This window comes from Nerophis ophidion, linkage group LG15, assembly GCF_033978795.1.
Source record: "Nerophis ophidion isolate RoL-2023_Sa linkage group LG15, RoL_Noph_v1.0, whole genome shotgun sequence".
In the NCBI taxonomy this organism is placed as follows: domain Eukaryota; kingdom Metazoa; phylum Chordata; class Actinopteri; order Syngnathiformes; family Syngnathidae; genus Nerophis; species Nerophis ophidion.
In genome coordinates, this window is record NC_084625.1 from 26,716,842 (window position 1) to 26,730,114 (window position 13,273).

Here is a 13,273-nt window from a genome sequence, read left to right on the forward strand (position 1 = left end):
TTCATATTAAGGTGGGGGCCGCCAAATAACGTCTCGCGGGCTGCGTGTCTGAGACCCCTGCTGTAATGTTTGTCTGATCTTCAATGGGATTGTGCTGAAAATTTAAATTTTTCTAAAGGAACTCTCCTGACGGAATAAATAAAGTAATATCCAATCTAATATAGTCTAAAACCACATGCACATGATTGTCGTTTACTTCCGGTCACGCGGTACGCACAGCAATGCGCCTTACGTCATGACGCACTTCCGGTTCTCCTCGGATCCCCCCGCCCCTCCGCCTACGTCCATTACCTCAACATTGCGTAGTGAAGTGGATGTTTTGGTGTAAAAAAAAACAACAACAACAACTTGCATCTCGGAGGGACGTCTAAAATATGGCTTTCCGAACCAATTGGACTCATGGCGACCTAGCAGAGGACCGAGGGTCGCGTTAAGCGGAGGATTGGACTCGTCTTCACGTATTCCTCCGCATGTACTATTTCTTCGTAGATGGTCTCCGGAGAGCGTTGTTTGTTGACGGCCGACAAGTTGTCGACGAGTAACATGAAGGAGATGATTGGAGGCTGTTGTGTTTGCTCGGACGAGAGAGGCTGGGCAGAGAATCCCCTGGTTTACTGCGACGGACACGGCTGTAACGTCGCCGTTCACCAAGGTACGCTGCTAGGTCCTTGCTAGGCTAGCAGTTAGCTTAGCCAGCTAGCCTGCAGCAAGGTTATGGAGCGGCTAGCTCAAGGCCATGCTTTGCTCGAGGCTCACACAACCCGACTTCTTTCCCTGTGTTGTATTTTAATGGCATGTCAACTTCTTTTAACATATGTTCGTGACACATTTTTAGTATTTGCATGAAGCAGTGACACGATGGGAATTAGGCGCTGACACGACGTGGACTGTTAGTGGAGGCAACGAAATGAGCATTCGCTGCAAAATCCAAACAACAACAATGTGCTGAGTAAAAAGCTACATAACCTTAATTAAGTTCTCCGGCTGCTTTAAAACACCGGTCGTTAGATGATTACTGGTGTTTACAAATGCTGCAACGTGCCATGTGGGAGGCTGTGGGCCACATGTCAAAATGCCACTCTTCTAAAGCTGGGAGATGTTGCCTTTTTTTAATGTCGCGATATTTTTAGGCCACATCGTGATATACGGTATGTATTACGATATTTTGCCTTGGCCTTAAATGAACACTTGATGCATATAATCACAGCAGTATGATGATTCTATGTGTCTACATTAAAATATTCTTCTTCATACTCCATTAAAGGCCTACTGAAACCCACTACTACCCACCACGCTGTCTGATAGTTTATACATCAATGATGAAATAATAACACTGCAACACATGCCAATACGGCCTTTTTAGTTTATTAAATTGCAATGTTAAATTTCCCGGGAGTTTCGTCTTGAAAACGTCGTGTAGTGATGACGTGTACGCAAGACGTCACCAGTTTTTAGGAAGTATGAGCGCTACGCACGCACACAGCTAAATGTCGTCTGCTTTAACGGCATAATTACACAGTATTTTGGAGATCTGTGTTGCAGAATGTTTTGCAATTTGTTCAATTAATATTGGAAAAGTCAAAGTAGCAAGATGGAGTTGGGAAGCTTTAGCCTTTAGCCACACAAACACACAGTGATTCCTTGTTTAAAATTCACGGAGTTGAAACTTTCCCATGGATCACAGCGGACATGGATCCCGACCACTTGTCAACCAGCAGGTTTCGGTGAGAAAATTGTGGTTAAAAAGTTGCTTCTTACCGGACATCAGCTGAGCTTGCGCCTCCCGTACAGCTGCCGTCGACTTCCCCGAGACATTGCGCGTCAACACCCGGCCGTGGACGTACACTTCCGACTATCAGGTACTGTTAAACTCACTAAAACACTAGCAACTCAATAGAAAGATAAGGGATTTCCCAGAATTATCCTAGTAAATGTCTCTAAAAACATATGAATCCGTCTCAATGCAACGCGATTGCAATCGCGTTTTTTTTATTTTATTTTTTATAGTCCGTCGCTATCAATATCCTCAAACACAAATCTTTCATCCTCGCTCAAATTAATGGGGAAATTGTCGTTTTCTCGGTCCGAATAGCACTTTTTGTTGGAGGCTCCCATTATAAACAATGTGAGGAGCCCTCAACAAGTGACGTCATCATCTGCGACTTCCGGTAGAGGCACGGCTATTCTCCAGTTGTGAACTTTATCGTGGATGTTCTCTACTAAGTCCTTTCAGCAAAAATATGGCAATATCGCAAAATGATCAAGTATGACACATTGAATGGACCTGCTATCCCCGTTTGAATAAGAAAATCTCATTTCAATAGGCCTTTAAAACACCCTGGGATGACCAATGGTTGCTAGATGATTACTGGTGTTTACAAATGCTGCAACGTGCCATGTGGGAGGCTGGGGGCCACATGTCAAAATGTCACTCTTCAGTGGCGATTGCCTGCTAGGAAGGGACCTTTTAACAATGTTGTAAGCACAATACCAATGGGCGCAATTTGCAAAATGCGCAAAATTTAATGTCAAATCAAATGTTTCATCACTATACAGTGTACATCCACGACTAAACTACTGACTAAACTACTACCAAGTGTGGATTCGCGCCGGGTGGCCTATTTCAAGTTTCAGGTAACCCTACATTATTATATTTTATAAATAGTAATCCAAGTTGTTGTAGTAGTTTAGTCAGTAGTTGTGTTGTGGATTTACACTGTATAGTAGGGCTGTGAATCTTTGGGTGTCCCACGATTTGATTCAATATCGATTCTTGGGGTCACGATTCGATAATATATAGATTTTTTTCGATTCGATTTGATTTTCGATTCAAAAACGATTTTTTTTCCGATTAAAAACGATTCTGTATTCATTCAATACATAGGATTTCAGCAGGATTTACCCCAGTCTGCTGACATGCTAGCAGAGTAGTAGATTTGAAAAAAAAAGCTTATATAATTGTAAAGGACAATGTTTTATCAACTGCAATAATGTAAATTTGTTGTAACTATTAAACGAACCAAAAATATGACTTATTTCATCTTTGTGAAAATATTGGACACAGTCAAGCTTATGAGATGCGATGCAAGTGTAAGCCACTGTGACACTTTTTTTTATTTTTTTATAAATGTCTAATGTTAATGTCAATGAGGATTTTTAATCACTGCTATGCTGAAATTATAACTAATATTGATACTATTGTTGATAATATTCATTTTTGTTTCACTTCTTTTGGTTTGTTCTGTGTAGTGTTTGTGTCTCCTCTCAATTGCTCTGTTTATTGCAGTTCTTAGTGTTGCTGGGTCAGGTTTGGTTTTGGAATTGGATTGCATTGTTATGGTATTGCTGTGTAGTGGTTTTTTGGATTGATTTAAAAAAAAAAAGAAAAAAATAATCGATTTTTAAAAAATGAGAATCGATTCTGAATCGCACAACCTAAACGATTCGATTCGTATTCAAATCGATTTTTCCCCACACCCCTACTGTATAGTGATGAATCCAATAAACATTTTATTTGATTTGATTTGACATTCAATTTGCAAAATGCAGTTGCGCATTTTGCAAAATGCGCCCATTGGTATTGTGCTTACAACAACAATACTGCTGTCAAACCACCCCAAACAGTGCAACTATTTAACATGTGACATAATGAACGATTGAACTATTATTGGCAAAAGAAGTGCATTTTGTTGTTGGAAAGTTTCAGTCACATGCAGTGTTGGCGCTACAAATTTTCAAATTGGGCTCCCAGGGACCCCATCAAGTCATAAAAATGGGGTCTCACAGTAAATGTTTTGGGTACCACTTTTTTGTATTCGTTTTGAAAACAAATGATGAATGTATGCATTATCCTGTTATATCTCACATTCTTTTGACGGCGTGGCGCAGTGGCAGAGTGCCCGTGCGCAACCCGAGGGTCCCTGGTTCAAGCCCCACCGAGTACCAACCTCGTCCCTTCACCCTCGCTCCTGATGGGTGCTGGTTAGCGCCTTGCATGGCAGCTCCATCCATCAGTGTGTGAATGTGTGTGTGAATGGGTAAATGTGGAAGTAGTGTCAAAGCGCTTTGAGCAATTTTCCCTCCAATTTTTCATATGTGTGAGCAAACGGCAAAACTCCTTGAGCATTCAGTGGCGCACATGTGAGCGACGGCAGATGTGTACACTGTTATGCGCTTATCTTTTTATTCGATTTTATGCGCGGTCTAGATTTGCCGTGCGCAGAGGACGCGTGAGCAGTGTGCAATTGCACAGGTGCGTACCTTAGAGGGAACGTTGGCTTTGAGTACCTTGAATGTAGAAAAGCGCTATACAAGTACAACCCATTTATCATTTATTTATATTGTGTTTTTTAATTTCCCCTCAGGGATTAATAAAGTATGTCTGATTTTGATTGGAAAAAGGTTGTTATAGGGCTGGGCGATATGGCCTTTTTTTAATATCTCAATGTTTTTAGGCCATATCGCGATACACGATATATATCTCCATATTTTGCCTTCGCCTTGAATTGACACTTGATGCATATAATCACAGCAGTATGATGATTCTATTTGTCTACATTAAAACATTCTGGATCATACTGCATTAATATATACTAATTTTAAACTTTCATGCAGAGAGGAAAATCAGAACTAAGTCAATTGACAAAAACTGTATTTATTAAACAGTTTTTTGCAGGTGACTTTTCAAATGATGCTACATATTAGTAGTAATTCTACTTTTGGTAGCAACGCTTGTGCCCCACACTTGACAAATAAAGTTGTCTATTCGACATATTCCCGCTTAAAACCGAACCTTCGCCAGGCAACGGACCCCGTGCTGTTTTTCTTGGGAATGAATTCTTCCTTCATTTGTTACCAGATTTGCACCTTCTTTCTCTCGTATTACCACTCGCACGGCTTCACTAGCATCACAGCTAACGTTACCCATGCTGCTACTTCTCTGCTCCGCGAGGGCGTACACGTATGTGACGTATGTAAGAAGGTGCGCTTACACTCTGTGAGGAGACACAAGGAGTGGGAAGAGTCTCAAGTGTAATGCTCGCAGCTAAACGCAACTGCATGAGAACGTCTACTCAAATTTTACGATATAGTCATTTTCTATATAGCACAGAGACAAACCAGCGATATATCATGTATATCGATATATCGCCCAACCCTTGGATGTTGTAAATGTTACTAAATTTATTGACCAAAAATACAAAAGAAAACACATTTTTATGCATATGTAAATTTATTCAGTTATAAGCATATGGGCAGCATGGTGACTCAGGGGTTAGTTAATCTGTCTCACAATATTAAGGTCCTGAGTAGTCCTGAGTTCAATCCCGGGCTCGGGATCTTTCTGTGTGGAGTTTGCATGTTCTCCCCGTGACTGCGTGGGTTCCCTCCGGGTACTCCGGCTTCCTTCCACCTCCAAAAACATGCACCTGGGGATAGGTTGATTGGCAACACTAAATGGGCCCTAGTGTGTGAATGTGAGTGTGAATGTTGTCTATCTGTGTTGGCCCTATGATGAGGTGGCGACTTGTCCAGGTGTACGCCGCCTTCCGCCTGATTGCAGCTGAGATCGGCTCCAGCAACCTCCCACAACCCCAAAGGGAATAGGCGGTAGAAATGGATGGATGGATTGCGTGCCAGTGCATATATGCGTTATTAATTTAACCCTTAAATGTCTAGAGTCTTCATCAACTTCTGATCTATCCGTCAAGTGTTTTTGTTGTTTTTTGTTTGTGTATTTTGCCCTTTTTGTCAAAGAAAACATATTTTTCATGGCAAACCCACAAAATGTGCACAATCTTCCACAAAAAATATTTTGCAAAGTGGAATATTTGATATGAAGTAATCAGAGCTTTGGATAGGTAAATCATTTATAAAAACCTTGATTTTGATAAAATTTTATGTTTTGAGCAATGGCAGTTTTAAAGAAAATACAAAATTGTTTTATTAGTCAACATTGCAACTTTTTCTAAATTACATTCACCTGTAAGCTTCTTATTCCACTTTTATGTTTTTGTTTATTTTAATAGTATTTTTATAATGTGCCGTGGGCCTTTAAAACATTAGCTGTGGGCCGCAAATGGCCTCCGGGGCACACTTTTGACACCCCTGCTATAGATAATAAAAAATTAAATCTGATAAATCAATGTATAAAAAGCAGAGCCTGGAGACGCATGCACGTTTATCATAACTCTCTCACTCTCTCTGTCTCTGCCCCTCCCTCACGAATGCTGCTGCTGCGTGCACAATTTGTTTTGTTTTTAACCCCTTCTGAACCCTGAACTTACATTGTTAATACACGCAACCATAACTCAAAATGCCGGACATTTGCTGAAAATTTTAATTTCCCCTTGGGGATTAATAAAGTATGTCTGATTCTGATTCTGATTTGAGGCATTTAAGAATCTCCACCCGGACAGCCCCGCAAAAGGAGACATGTCTGGTGAAAAGAGGACGTATGGTCCCTCTATCGTAGCCCAATCGCTGCTAGCACCAGACATCTCCTCTTTTGCTAGCATGCTAGCAGCGACCGGGCTAGGATAGACTGATAAGATAACGGTGATAAAGTCACCGTGATAAGAATTATCACCGTGGTCACAATAACCGTGATATGAAATCTTTATATCACTACATCCGTAAGACTATTAGGGTTTCCGAACTGCCCTTTTTTCTGACTCATCATTAATAAGCATTCTATCACTAAGATGATATTAAATATCTTCTTGTGTGCATCTATCTTGCTTTTCGTAAACTGCACAGCAACCATGAGGTGTAACAGAATGCCGTGCTAATTAACCTGATACAAGGTAGTATCAGCGTTGTGACGATGTCAGTAAATGGTGACGAGCTAAGGGCGTTGCCACAGCAATGCGTTTTCTTGTGGCAATTGCATTGAAACTATCAGCGGCAGTAATGTTGCACTGGAACGCGTTTTGGTGGCACAGCCCAGCAAGGGGCCAACCGACTTTAATGGAGGACCATTTTTAAGCAAACAACTTTGAATCACCGTGCGAGCACAAACATTTATACAGTTCATGGCAGCAATTAAAATGCCCGCTGCCAAGCGCCAGCTTATAATGAGTATGAATGTAAACATTGTTAGCTATGCCGAAACCAGGAAATTGCACATAATAGACTAATGCAGTCAGCACAACATTTTGCTCTGACAGTTTGGGGGTTTATTTTTCATGATGCGCACCATAGCACAAGGTGCTGCTAGTTCTTTCGCCAGAGGGGAGGCCGGTGTGACATAACGGAGAAATATATCACGTAAAAACAAGAAAAACTTCAACTGGACTGCTCAGCCATGCACTTGCCTTCTCACACCATGCTGGGACTGTTGTCACATGACTGCACTGCAACACTGGATGTGTTTTCTGTTTATTTAAATCCAACTAAAGCTGCAGGATGCATTGCAATGCTTGTCCTAATAGTTTTTAATAATCCCACACAGTAAAAAGTAGGGTGCCATGATTCAACTCTTTCACTCCCGATTCGATAATCATATTGGAGACTTGATTATTGGCCGATACCGATATTAATCCGATACCGTACCTGCACGAACCATAGTACATACTTTTATTATTGTGTAATGTGAAATTCTAAAACAAGTTTGATTAAGTCAAACTACTTAGAGAAAAATGGTTGGTATGAAATCCAACCCTATGCAAGATTTATGAGTTTGAAATTGACTACTTAGTTGTCACAATTAGGGCTGGGCGATATTGCCTTTTTTTAATATCGCGATATTTTTTAGGCTATATCGCGATATACGATATATATTACGATATTTTGCCTTGGCCTTGAATGAACACTTGATGCATATAATCACAGCAGTATGATGATTCTATGTGTCTACATTAAAACATTCTTCTTCATACTGCATTAATATATGCTACTTTTAAACTTTCATGCAGAGAGGAAAATCACAACTAAGTCAATTGACCAAAAGTGTATTTATTAAAGTTATTAAGCAATGGCACAAAAATTCAAGTCATTTCCAAACATAAATTGCAAGATTGTCAGAGACATTTTAAGTGTCAAATAAAAATATGCTGCATAATAGGAAATCAAATAGTATTCGTCCTTCACTACGTGGTATGTTACTAAGGTTATTAAATTCTCTTCATTCTCTAGCGAGTGACTTTACAAATGATGCTACATATTAGCAGTAATGCTACTATTTATAGCAACCCCCCCCCCCCCCCCCCCCCCCCCACACACACACACACACGCTTGACAAATTACGGTTGTCTGTTCGACATATTCCCACTTGAAGCCGAACCACCGACAGACGATGGAAACCCTGCTGTTTTTATTGAGAATTAAGTCTTCCTTCATTTGTTACCAGATCCGCACCATCTTTCTCTTGTACGGCTACGCTAGCAGCTAACGTTAGCCACGCCGCTACCTCTCTGCTTTGCGAGGGCGTGTATTTGACGTATGTAAGAATGTGCGCCTGCTTGTCTGAGAATGAGAGACAGAAAACAGCAAGGAGAGTCTGAAGTGTATGTACGCCCGCAGCTAAAAGTCCTGCGTGAGAATGTATACTCGAATATTACTATATAGTAATTTTCTATATCGCACAGAGACAAAGCCGCGATATATCGTATATATCGACATATATCGATATTTCGCCCGGCCCTAGTCACAATAGTTCTTTAAGTTAAAGTTAAAGTACCAATGATTGTCACACTAACAATAGGTGTGGTGAAATGTGTCCTCTGCATTTGACCTATCCCCTTGATCCCCCCCCGGGAGGTGAGGGGAGTAGTGGGCAGTGGTGCCGCGCCTGGGAATAATTTTTGGTGATTTAACACCCAATTCCTTGATGCTGAGTGCCAAGCAGGGAGGCAATGGGTTTGATACTTTTATTAGTAGATTGCACAGTTCAGTACATATTCCCTACAATTGACCACTAAATGGTAACACCCGAATAGGTTTTTCAACTTGTTTTAAGTTTTTCAACTTGTTTAAGTCGGGGTCCACGTTAATCAATTCATGGTCTCATTTTTAAAGTCTTTGGTATGACTCGGCCGGGGTTGGAACTCACAACCTACCGATCTCAGGGCGGACACTCTAACCACTAGGCCACTGAGTAGGCCTAGTGGTAGTTAAGCACATGACACAGTAATTTTAATGATACAGACACGTTGGTTAACCGAGATTTTCTAATACACTTTCTTCTTCCGCTTTGTAGACTTCCATCCATCCATCCATCATCTTCCGCTTATCCGAGGTCGGGTTGCGGGGGCAGCAGCCTAAGCAGGGAAGCCCAGACTTCCCTATCTCCAGCCACTTCGTCTAGCTCTTCCCGGGGGATCCCGAGGCGTTCCCAGGCCAGCCGGGAGACATAGTCTTCCCAACGTGTCCTGGGTCTTCCCCGTGGCCTCCTACCAGCTGGACGTGCCCTAAACACCTCCCTAGGGAGGCGTTCGGGTGGCATCCTGACCAGATGCCCGAACCACCTCATCTGGCTCCTCTCGATGTGAAGGAGCAGCGGCTTTACTTTGAGTTCCTCCCGGATGGCAGAGGTTCTCACCCTATTTCTAAGGGAGAGCCCCGCCACCCGGCGGAGGAAACTCATTTCGGCCGCTTGTACCCGTGATCTTATCCTTTCGGTCATGACCCAAAGCTCATGACCATAGGTGAGGATGGGGACATAGATCGACCGGTAAAAACCGCTTTGTAGACTTTGTATCTGTAAATAATATGCAACTATAAATATTTTATACTTGGTTATATCGATAAATATGATGTTTTGGACTGCAATACTGGTCAATTAAAGACACTAATTACTCATGTGTTCAGCTGTTGTGTAGCTGTTAGCTCGTAGTACCCTACAGCCTACTAAGATTTCCTTTTGCATATTATGTCACTAAAATACATTGCTTATTGAGGACATTTAGGCCTCATTCACAATGCAGGTCAATATCAATTTTTCCGCCCATATGCAACCTTTCTCATATTTTTTCTTGTCAGTGCGAAAAGTGCAATTTAGAATTTTTCATATCTGCCCAGGCCTCTTTTGTATGTGGAAATAAATCATATACATATGCCATGCATCCTTAATGTGAACTCTCTCGCCTTTCAGGTTGCATTTATCTGACCAGAATGTCATCAAAAAGCGATAAGCGTCATAATTATTCGCCAAAATAAATAGTTTACAATGGAGCAGAAAACTGGTGAAAATAGAATGTTTTAGGAACTCATAGGAAAGTTTTAGCACTCTTGTTTCCTAATGCTTGCCCACAGACACGCTCTCTTCAAGGAGGCATTGAAACAAAATACACCGTAAAACAGCCAGAGCCCAAATACTTGTCCTCCTCCTTCCAAATCTTTTACGTGCAGTAATTTGGTTCACATAATGTTGACTTTGATTGCACAAAATCCTTTAAATTGCCACAAATGCAACAATACTGAGACCGACTAGCGCTGAAGCCATGTTTCCTTATTTAAACACTGCAGTGCGTGCAACGTCATGATGTCACGTCCGCATACAGGTCAGATTGCATTCACATTAGAAAAACATTTTTTTGTAATGTGAACCACCTCATAAAGAGATCGGACTTGACGAAATAATCAGAATTAGACACGTGATCCTGCATTGTGAACGTAGCCTTTGATATTACCTAGCTCTACAGTTTTGCACGTTTACACCCGCAGGACTGCTTGTATCAGAGATTCTTATTTGTTATTTTTTTCAATATTGAGCCAATATTAATATCGGACCAGGACACCCCTAGTAAAGAATGACTTTTTCTCTACTTAAAATGCGTGTTTGGTGTCACCACTGTTCTTCCTTTAAACTCTGGGACCTTTAGGCGCGTTGGTTCTCAGAAATCTGGATTATAGCTGATTTGGATTATGGGCTCTGCTCAGATCAGAGATAATCTAAAATGTGTAGAGGTTGGCTATTTACGGAGTTGTCTGTCTGCACTACAACTTTGAAGCAAGGAGTGAAATGAGGATACAACGCTCATGTTGGATTGTGGAATAATATGATAATTGGATTAATTAGTTAATTTCCCAGAAATTGGAATAAACAATTATAAACAAAATGTGCTTTTCCAATGGCTTCTCAGGGATAATTTGCCCACTCTTGTCTTCCTATTATTAAACTTTGCCATTGCCAAATTTTAGTTTTGGTATAGGATTAGGTATTGGATAAATTTTTTTGTCCCAATATTGTTGTTCAACTTGGTGAATTTACTTTGTTCTCCTCTCTCTGCAGCCTGCTATGGTATTGTGCAGGTGCCCACTGGCCCGTGGTTCTGCAGAAAGTGTGAATCCCAGGAACGAGCGGCCCGTGTGGTGAGTCTCACATTCTATGTACTCTTATTAATCTACCTGCCTCAGCATAACTAAATGAATGCTATTCTGCAACAGTAGAAGAGAAATTTAAACACAAATACAAATAGAGAGATAAGACATTGAAAGGGTAAAAGAGAACACATTTTGGGTATAATAATAGATGATAAAATGAACTGAAAACCTCATATAAAATATGCAATATAAAGTTATAAAATATACAATATAAAGTAGCAAGAAACACGTCAATAATGACTAAAGCAAAATATGTTGTGGATCAAAAGTCACTCCACAGGGTTTCCCACACATTCATTTATTTGTGGCGGCCCGCCACGAAAGAATTACGGCCGCCACAAATACATTTTTCAGCTTTTGACTCGCTCGACCGCTCATAAAAGCAATGGGACTCTTTCTGTGAATGGAGCTTGTAGTTACAACTCCGGTGCAGTAGGTGGCGGTAGCTTACTATGCATTGTAACTCCGCCAATTGCACTTAATTCACCTGGTGGGTCAGAAGAAGACGACGACGACGAAGTAAAGGAATAACGGACCGACCGGATCAAAATACGAGGATAAGACGTCTTGGCAAACAAGTTCAAAAGTGGTCTGAACCTGTGCAGTGTGCAGCACAGACTCGGATTTTCTTGATTTTTATTTTCGGGACCGGGGCAGACGCACGCAGTAACAGTCACCTGTTACCATACCAACGAGCTAACGTGTCCAGGTTATAACCCTGTTGTCAATAAACACACGTGCAGACGGTGCTTCAGATACTGCATTAATACTGAAAGCTAAATTGTGCACTGTCCACTGCAGCATGTGATTGCAATGAAAATAATAAAATCTTAGACAACCAGCTGTTAAAATGTTGCCCAGGTTAATGTTTTAGCCATTAAAGGCCCTTCATTTCAACAGGCATGTGATTTTTCCGTCTCAAGTCGGAATTCCGTCTTTTTTAATCTTGGGGGGGGGAAAAGTAAAATGTAAACGATGTCGGTTCTCGAGAGAAAGGACGCTTTCACTCAAATAAAAATAATTTTTATTTGAGTGTTTGTATATGCAAATCTGTATTTTTTTTTTTTGTTAAAGTTATTGTTCTTATTTTTTACAATGAAAGACACGTTTGCTGGGAGCATCCTGTCCGGTTTTGGTGACGTCATGTTAATCAACTTCCGGTTGCCGTTGCTACAGTATCGATCGATCGATCAGTCTTGAGCTCACAGGCCTACTGCGTCATGTGGCTTTAATGTGCGCAGTTTAATGTCTTAATTGCTGACACAGTTATGTGGTTATACTCGCTCATATTCGGGTATGTCGTTATTCATCGAAGAAAGAGGTTAATGTATTGTTTTAGTGTTAGCATTTAAGCTAGCTAGTGCTGGCGAGCTTCTCCGGTCCTTCAGTTTAGACTTAGACAACTTTTATTGATATATAATGGGAATTGTTCTGTGTTATCAATCACGGTTTTACAATAATTTTACGGTCTATTATCATAATTTTTATTGTTTCGTCTTTAGTGAAGACTCTTGCTTTTGAAACCGTTTACTTTGAAAATTTCACTTCCGTTTCCGTCTTTATGCGCGTTGATGTTAACTTCCCTGCCACATTAAAATATTTGAGGCAATATTGACTTCTACATTTCTGTCTTTTTAAAGGAAGTGAACTGAAGTAATATGGTAATACTGTAAAAAAACTGTAGATAATAACACTGATCAATGTGACACCTGTGGATGTGAAAGGAACACAAAATGTAAATATTAGTGACAAATACTGTTGGGACTGAACCATATACAGCAGGGGCGCTCACACTTTTTCTGCAGGTGAGCTACTTTTCAATTGACCAAGTCGAGGAGATCTACCTCATTCCTATTTATAATTTATATTTATTTATTTATGAAAGAGACATTTTTGTTAACAAGTTAATGGTGTTTAATGATAATACAAGCATGTTTAACACACATAGATT

General features: G+C 40.6%; 1 protein-coding gene across 6 annotated transcripts in view; it reads left to right on the plus strand.

The window, feature by feature from the left end:
- Positions 1-238: 238 nt before the first annotated feature.
- Positions 239-13,273, plus strand: part of mllt10 (MLLT10 histone lysine methyltransferase DOT1L cofactor) — an 85,684-nt gene continuing 72,649 nt past the window's right edge. For 5 of the 6 annotated variants that reach the window (XR_009809825.1, XM_061921945.1, XM_061921946.1 and 2 more), the window contains exons 1-2: positions 239-652; positions 11,231-11,310. Coding sequence is in view for 5 of the 6 variants with exons in the window: in XM_061921945.1 (XP_061777929.1) it covers positions 490-652; positions 11,231-11,310 (243 nt within the window). In the remaining variant the exon portion in view is untranslated. The remainder of the gene's footprint in view (positions 653-11,230; positions 11,311-13,273) is intronic. The other variant, XM_061921948.1, reaches the window with a different exon arrangement.